The sequence below is a fragment of the Rhagoletis zephyria genome, unplaced genomic scaffold, assembly GCF_001687245.7.
Source record: "Rhagoletis zephyria isolate East Lansing unplaced genomic scaffold, Rhagoletis_zephyria_1.1 Rzeph_scaffold_10919, whole genome shotgun sequence".
Classification (NCBI taxonomy): Eukaryota; Metazoa; Arthropoda; class Insecta; order Diptera; family Tephritidae; genus Rhagoletis; species Rhagoletis zephyria.
In genome coordinates, this window is record NW_016167996.1 from 10,348 (window position 1) to 19,163 (window position 8,816).

The 8,816-nt window shown below is 38.3% G+C and overlaps 2 protein-coding genes across 3 annotated transcripts in view; one reads left to right on the forward strand and one right to left on the reverse strand.

Annotated features, from left to right (window-relative positions):
- LOC108376761 (attacin-B-like) overlaps positions 1–3,623 on the reverse strand; it is a 3,776-nt gene extending 153 nt beyond the window's left edge. Inside the window, exons 1-2 of one of the 2 annotated variants that reach the window (XM_017633001.1) lie at positions 3,199–3,623; positions 2,766–3,133 (exon numbers count right to left, since the gene is read on the reverse strand). In XM_017633001.1, coding sequence (XP_017488490.1) covers positions 2,766–3,133; positions 3,199–3,518 — 688 coding nt within the window. In that variant the 5' untranslated portion in view covers positions 3,519–3,623. Of the gene's footprint in view, positions 1–2,544; positions 3,134–3,198 lie in introns of those variants that run through there. The other variant, XM_017633000.1, reaches the window with a different exon arrangement.
- Positions 3,624–7,558: 3,935 nt separating this feature from the next.
- LOC108376762 (attacin-B-like) lies at positions 7,559–8,544 on the forward strand. The gene is made up of 2 exons (XM_017633002.1): positions 7,559–7,999; positions 8,066–8,544. Exons 1-2 carry the CDS (start codon positions 7,680–7,682, stop codon positions 8,469–8,471), a joined length of 726 nt encoding a protein of 241 aa, XP_017488491.1. The 5' UTR covers positions 7,559–7,679; the 3' UTR covers positions 8,472–8,544.
- The last annotated feature ends 272 nt before the right edge of the window (positions 8,545–8,816 follow it).

Below are 8,816 nucleotides of genomic sequence, written 5' to 3' on the forward strand. Positions count from 1 at the left end.
GTCACTTATCAAAAATTCAAAATGGCGGATCCAATATGGCGGACGAAAATTAAAAAAAAATCGGTAGATTTCTATATAACTGGGCATCTGGGGGTTTTCTGGGTTGCTGATTACGAATCTAAAGTAATTTACTTAATTTACTTTATTTACTTCGGAACGAGCATTTTCATCAGATATTTCTTTCAATTTACTAATCACATAATCTTTTCGAAGTTTCAGCAACACTTCCCCAAATGTCAAACAACTCACTTCTTAAGATTTTCTTTACCATGACTAAAATTTAAGATCACAGCAAGAAACACAAATATATTTCAGAAAAAATTTATAACAGCGTTTAAAGATTTGCATGCCTGTTGTATAATTTTTTAATTTCAGAAAGCAGAAAATTCGCGAGGTACTATTTTTTTTAACTCTTACATAACCAAAGTTTTTATAACTCCAAGTATTTTTCTCCCTTTCCCCGTGGATCCGCCACTGATCTTATATTTATATTCAGATACATACATATCTAAGCCAATTGGTTAGACTTGGTTATCGAACTTACCCTTTGCATTTGCGAAGGTGTGAAGAATAATATGCAAGTGGTTTTATAACAGCCTTCGGCGGCCTTTACTTTTCCTACTCTTTAATTTATTTTTTTAATTAATCAAAACGACGATTTTTCAGAATAAATTTGCTTATACCAATGTGGACATAAATTGCGTTATGACCCCTGAATCTATAGCGGAATAAGTGTAATTTTTTGTTTATAAAGTCAATTTGCAATTATGCAAATATCTGTGAGTGCAATTAGCAATCTTTTAAGTTAAATTTCAGCTTTTAAAATAGAGTTCTCAAATAGGCGGTGTTGACTTACCTTTTCTTGTTTGTTTTTTTTTTGTTTTTTTTTGAATGTATTCTCAGGAATGTATTCCAAGTACCATAAAGTATTTTAAAAACAAAAAAATTTTGACTTTCGTCCAGCTAGATCTGCTATCCGAACCACTGTGCGCTCGCACCCCTTCAAAAATAGTCCTGGAATATAAGTCGAAGCTGAACTCCGTTACAAGATGGAATGAGCTTAAACTTGTGTGGGGCGCCAGTACACTATGGTGTTCAGGGCAACGAACTGGCTGATGAATCGGCGAACTGCGGTTCTCTGGATCGTTCAATTGGACCGGAGCCAATTTTAGGGCCAAGCATAGCGGGAACGATCGAGTACATCAAGTATCCTTAAAAATAAAACTAGTGAGAGCCGTTGGTGTGGTATTGACACCTGCAAAATAACAAAGGGCTTCCTGAAAAGGCCTGACAAGGTAGTACCAAAATTCCTTCTCAAACTAAAGATGGAGTGATCCACATGGAGCACAATCCATGGAGCCGACATGCGGTCACTATAGGCATTATCTACGATCCTTTATGTACATCTTATTTGGAGGATGGAGATAGTACAGAAAATTTTCCCAACCGCTGTCCGGCCTTCTCCAAACTTAGATGGTACATTTTTTGTCGCATGACGAGTTACATTCCCTTCCCTCAACAAACTGCTAATATTGGTAAAAAGGTCTGGTAAATTTGCAGCGCAGCAATGAACTCCCACCCCACCCATTCCTCTAAATCCTAAGTGCAGTAAGCAATGCTGCCTGAGTCCTTGGAAAACCTTTTTTTCTTGATTTTCCCCGCCACGCACCATTCCATTCCAATCTCGATCCCACGATAAGTCTTATTGAAAGGTTGACCGGTATCCATAATTCGCATAGTTGTGAAAGGAAATAGTATCGCGGTGGGTCAACTGAGCAATGGTGTAGAACAAAGTCTGAAACTGTTACCCAGACAAACCACTAAAACTGTACCACCAGCTGACTTTTTACTTTCAGGCGAAAATAACCGCAAAATGAGTTAAGATTATTCATAGACCAGTCGGCTGTTCCTACCTGAGCACTGCTCTATTTTTCAAAGGGGAGTTTTGGCAATGAAGAAAGAGGTAGGGATACTGAAGGAAATGAATGCGCGAATAAACATACTATCATATACTACCTATTCGGAGACCGTTCACCCATATTAGGTCTCAGAACAAGATGGATAAATCCCACTGTGCAGTACCTACAATCAGCTAGGTCCAAGGTATCTACTGAAGTTATCTAAAAGGAAGGCAATATTCGTTAAAATTTCTGCAGATTCATGATTCACTGGTCGAAAATGTTTCTGGCAATACTATAGTCGTTCTATTAGTCTATGTGAGCCCTTCTGACAATTCAGCACGACTCAAACTAGAATTCCTCAATACTTAACTGAGCTGAACTTTTTTTAGAGATAAAGAAGTTCGAAATTTTAAAGTTGCTGGACAATTTTTAAACATAGTTGCCCTAATTAAGTACTCCATCAGACTGATGTCCTATACCAAGTATAAATACCTATCGATGGTCATCTGCAGTAACGACACAACTCAAAATTAAAACAATAAAATCTTTACTCCTGTTAAGTGTCTCATGTCTCTAATCCATGTCTACTGACTTCAGAAATCCTTACTACTTTTTTTACGTAGCTCAGTTAAAAAGTTTTTTTTTGTGTTACTCCATCTAATTTATTACCAGTATCAAGACTTTACAAATACAAATTACACAACAAATACATAATAAATATTAAGCAATAAATAATAATTTTTTAAGTGAGGAATTTCTATGCCATCAACTCTTTAATTGCTCTACTTCATCAGGAACATTTAACTAGGCTTAAGCCTCATTCTACACTCTCTTAACCAAACATATGTGTAAGACCCACACCACCAAAATAGTCACGCTGGCCACTCAGTGGCCCACTGGTCCATTTCGAAGCGCCACCCGTCAAATCGACGCGCGTATTACGATCCGGTGATGACCAGAGATTTGCTTTACCACCCAATTCCAATTGGCTGCCAAAGTTGGGAATGTTGCTCTTAGTCAAACTGGCGCCATGTCCATTGATATGTGAGTACTCCAAACCGCCACCATTGCGATCGAACTTGAAACCATTGGCGAGGGTATTCTGCGACTTGAAGGCATTCGCATCCAAGCTGTGAGTACCATCGTTAAAGAGATTAGCGTTTAAGCTCTGTGTGAGAGTATCACGCACGCCAGGAGTGTGAGTCTTCGATATGGCAGCGCCCAAACCGTTGCTGTAATGAGAGAGAAAAATTCCACTTTATTGTGATGAAAATATTTGTCAACATTTCATACTCACTTATTGTAAGCCAACGCACCGCCAGTAGTCACTGGACCACGATCAGTGTTGCCTGCAGCAAAGGCGCTAGCAATTAGGTTATGATTTGGGTTGCCTATAGCATTTGCCACATCTAGGCGGGCATCAGCGCCACCGCGTGGATTGCTGGCCAACGAGCCGCCAACACCCACTTCACGTGCCACACGCACTAAGATGGGACGTGGCGGTGGTGTTGGTGGTGGATAGTAGACCAAATGTTGAAAGTGTGCCTGCTGTGGATATGCTTGAACAACGCTAATGACTGCAATTGCAGCAACAAATGCGAAAACGAAAAATTTCATGATTGTTCAATTTAGTACCCGTCTAAGCTTAAAATATTTGTACAAATTGAATGTTTGCTTGTTGGAAGAGTTTCAAGTTGACTGATATTTTGCTTAGCATTCGAACTGCATTTTATACCATTTTAAGGCTTAGCTTTGGGAGCGTTAAGGGGGAAGTAAAACGCTTGCTTGTAAATGATTACCCTAGTGCGGGGATTCTTTAGCGAATATGCTATGTTAATTATCTTTCCTTGTCGGTGTTTTTGCGCAGCGCAGCGACAAATGCCTTGCAGGAAAAAAAACGATTGTCTTAGCGCTTGAGCTGTGAAAATTTCTTATCAGTTTCAGAGTGTTGGGATTTACATTAAGAAAAAGCATACATATTTAATGCACACACATTTGTATATACTTTAGCCAGCTTGGTAGCTGCACTGCAGGCGAAAAATCCCCTCAAAGTATGAGCTGCAGATTTGGTGATGCAGCTTGTAAAGTACAGATCGGTTAATTTATTTTTTATTTTTTTGCTAAATATTTGACAGAAGTTCTTCGATTATTTACGTGAAATATTTTTTAGAAAACTATAAATATCTTATGAGCTATGTGAATCTATTAACTTAAAGTACTTATTTGGCGAAGATACGCTAGAACCTATTTATGATTTTGCAGGCAAAACTAATTTACATTCCAGACAGCTGCACTTCCTTATCGTGTTTTAATAACAAATTTGAGGAACTGAACAAAATGCTATGATTAGGTTCTCGCGTATCTTCGCAAAATACTTGGTTAAAAGCCTCGCAAAATTTATGTATCTAAACCAATATATGGAGTCATTAAACCTGCCGAGTTTTTGGAACTATAAACCCACACATATGTATATATCTGTGGCATTTCATTAAATCAACTTAAGTAACTTTAGAAGGTTTGACTTTGAATTAAAAAAAAATAAGCTTCGCTTGAAAATGTTTATATTTTTTTCAAGTTTATAGTAAAAGGGCAGAGTTCAAGTAGTAGTAAAAGTTTATTAATAACTGAACAGAATTATAAAGAATACTTGTTTTTAGGACTCAGAAAAGCGTCATAATTCAGGCTCTAATATGATACCAAACTTGGACCTTGGCGTGTTCTTCTAAGAAGAGAAATCTGCTCTTTTCTGTCTCTTTTTTGTGCTCATATTGAGAGTTACAACTCAGAGTTCTGAGGCTTTTCTGACCCTAAATTGAGTCCGAATGTATACAGGGACTCCTCATTTAAAGTGTCTACGTAGTCATCGTCGGAACATAATCGAAAACCCCCATCCATTAGGCTAAAATTAATTGCCTGTTTAAGATGCAAATCGGTATTTTGTGTGGGTATACATTTATTTATTGGTCATCTAATTGTAGAAAAAACTGAATCCATAAAAAGTTTCAGTTTCTCAGGTAGCCATCAGTCGGTGTTACTGAAACCGCCTTCGTCATCCACTTGGAGTAATCGGTGAAAGATAGGCATTTGGCACTGCGACATAAGCGGCCGTCACGATATGACCCACCCGCAGCCAAAGCCATGTTTCTGAAGATTTTACCTCCGTGTCGACATAGGTCTCTTGTTGACAGAAGGGCTTCTGCCCACTACACAAGCGGACTTCTCCTGCCTGAGTTTCACAGCCAGATTCCGCTTTCTTCTCTCCCTCTTCTATGCTAATGAAAGCGTTCCCTAGCTGACACTGGTGGGTTGTTGGCAGTGGGCTGTTTCCCGCCGCTCTATTTTCCGACACTGAAGATCCTCCTGATTGTTAACACAGAATTTTTTTTTCCGCATCCTACTACCACTCGAGACGCGTTAACGCTATTCGTGACACTCACACCAATGTAAATAGCCGCCTTATACGGCAAGCATGTCTTACTGCGGGTATACTCTCATCTCAAGCCCGTAGCGCCCACGATACCTATCGCCCCACCGATTATAACTTATGAAGCCCTAGCCTGGGGGAAAGCATTGAATAAAAATAGCAAATCAGAAAATAATCGGAAGCGTGCAGAGACTCACGTGCCTCTGCATATTAGGTGCTGCGAGCTTTACAACACATGGAGGGTTGAATATGGCCCTGGTGCAGCCACAAAAAGCGTCATTAGATGAAGGGAATTAATAATTATGGAAGCAGGCCAAATATAGGCAGCAATCTTGAGTGAATTTAAAAGAGGAGCAACATAACGGGACTGACCAGCTTTCATTTCGGATATTTTGCTTCAGTATTCTTATCTTCATAGCTCCAGAAAAAGCTAAAAAAAACAAACTCAGAGAATTACATAATTTTTGGAAGGTCAATGTCTGCTAATTTCGGAGGCTGTAAGGATTCTCAAACAAAGTATATTGGTCACCAAAATTTTGTGTTTTAACGCGCATGAAAATAATGAATTTTCTTATAAGTTTTTATGAAAAAGTGGTAGTTTTGTATTTTTCGTAGATACCATTAGAATCCTCTCTCGTTGTAGCATATAATTTCCTTATGACTTGAAAAAGAAATTTTTGGTGCTTATTCGAGAGTTTCTTGGGAGTTTTCCGGGATCTTGAGAATTTTCCGGAAATGTTCGGTATTTTTCCTACTGTTCGTGGTTTTTTTGATCCTTTTTATTCGATTTTTTCGTTACAATTCAGTGTCTTTTCGTAAAATGATTCGGGGTTCTTCATTTTGTTTAACTTATACGAGACTTTCCAAGTTTTCTCGGATATTTCAGTACCGCTTAAGATTTCTTCGAGAATTTTCTCGATACTTCGTGTCTTAATATTTTGGAATATTCAGGATTTTTTGTTTTTGTCGGGACTTTTCGGATCTTTGAGGCATTTTGCTCACGGGATTTTTAATATATCTATATATAGTTTTAAATTGCTATTATGTGAGTTTAGTTTTTTTCGAACATCATCATTTCATTTCATAGTCATTTTGTACTTATCCGATCATTTTTAACCGTTATAATAGAGACTGAGTTTTTGTAACCGATTTAAATCTTTTACCATCTAAAAAATTAAATCTGAAAATAACGGTTGTTCAACACGCTTTCCGGGCTGTTTCGGTAATCAGAGCGTGTCAAAAATGGTCCAGATGGTTTTCTGAAACTTCTGTGGTATATGGTTGTTTTCTGAAACTTCGAAAAAAACTTGCAAGCTTTGCCTTAAAAAATAAAAAGCAAATAATAGTCGGCTTTCTTTACTGAAAATTAAAGAAAAAACTGTAAAGAAAAAATTCAAAATTTATGCGCTTTTTTCTTTGTAAATTTATGTATTTCATTCCAGAAGCATCAATACATCCTTTGCAGTACCCAATAATTAGCGTTGATGCTCCGGAGATGAACAGAAGTTCTAAAAGCTTTTCAATTGCTTTTTTGAAGATACACAAGCAAATACATTGTTTAATTGAGAGTTTAGAGACCAAATAATTTGAAAAAAATATCAAAAGGGCTGCTCTGCCAATAATACCTGTTTAATATGCCCTTGGAAGGAGCATTTTTTCTTCTGAGCTGTAAACTCATTCGAGAAATTTAGATGGAAGTGAATTCCTTTTGCATTTCTTTGGCATTTTTATGTTTTTTTTGGGGGGGTTTTCTTGAGAGCTGGATACTATGCTTAAAATACAAGAAAATTTACGAAGATGTTTCAGTTATTTAAAATGCAACACATCTTCAATCTTAAATCTTTCCGGCACATAATAATAGCAACGTAAGTAAAATTAGTTATTCAAAAAAAAAAAAAAAAACTGATATCTTAAGTATTACAAAGTTCAGGGGATCTTTTACTAACAATAATGAAAGGCACGTCCAAAAATAGAGTACATGCACGTTTGCACAAACGTATTCCTGCTGTGCTAAAAAAAAAAAATCCCACGAAATTCTAACTGATAAGAATGTTGGGCAAATTTAAGAAAAAATGCGCTTTTCTAACTGAACGAGAATATACATACTTACGTATGTATTTATATGTAGCTTCCGCGTTTAGGGGATATACTCAACAACATATTCAAAGGTCCACCAAGTTGATTATAAGCCAATTGATTTCAACTCGTCTTATAAAAACTCGCAGCACCGCTCAGCAAAGGTATCAGTCAACTTACAGCATCCACTAAGCCAGCAGCTTGACAATCGAATCTTACTTGGACTTTGCAAATTACTTAAAGATTCGTGGTAAAAAACAACAACAAAAAATTTAAACATGAAAATTTTCATTTTCGCAATCGCCGCTGTAGCTGTACTCAGCGCCTATGTAGAGGCATATCCACAGCGTGCACGTGCTCAACATTTGGTCTACTATCCACCACCCACACGCCGACCACGTCCCATCTTAGTGCGTGTGGCACGTGAAGTGGGTGTTGGCGGCTCGCTGGCCAGCAATCCGCGCGGTGGCGCTGATGCCCGCCTAGATGTGGCAAATGCTATAGGCAACCCAAATCATAACCTAATTGCTAGCGCCTTTGCTGCAGGAAACACTGATCGTGGTCCAGTGACTACTGGCGGTACAGTGGCTTATAATAAGTGAGTATGAAATAGTGCCAAACATTTTCATCACAATAAAGTGGAATTTTGTCTTTCTCATTACAGCAACGGTTTGGGCGCCGCAATATCGAAGACTCACACTCCTGGCGTGCGTGACACTCTCACACAGAGCGTCAATGCAAATCTCTTCAATAACGGTCAACACAGCTTGGATGCAAATGCTTTCAAATCGCAGAATACCCTGGCCAATGGTTTCAAGTTCGATCGCAATGGTGCTGGTTTGGAGTACTCGCACATCAATGGGCATGGCGCCAGTTTGACTAAGAGCAACATTCCCAACTTCGGCAGCCAATTGGAATTGGGTGGTAAAGCAAATCTCTGGTCATCACCGGATCGTAATACACGTATCGATTTGACCGGTAGCGCTTCGAAATGGACCAGTGGCCCACTGAGTGGACAGCGTGACTACTTTGGTGGTGTGGGTCTTACACACATGTTTGGTATGGGATAGTGTGGAGAAGTTCATTTGGGGTACCTTTAGTTTTTAGTATAAAATTGTATATATTTATTGAATAAAAAGTAAAACATCGAAACTATATAAGGATTCTTGATTCTTTCAGCCCTAAGCTTTTATGCGAATATCGGTTAACGTTTCCTCTGAGCGTGTACCCTTCAGTCATAAGTTCAGCACTCACGAATTTTGAATGAGAAGACTGGAAACCAATGCAAATACAGTCTTGAAGAAAGATTAAAAGTTCGAAAGACTATCGGAGTTATCGACTCAGTAGCCCAATAATATTAGCAGTATTACAGTGTGCAACTCTGCTAATATTATGCTCAATTGTGGCCACTCACA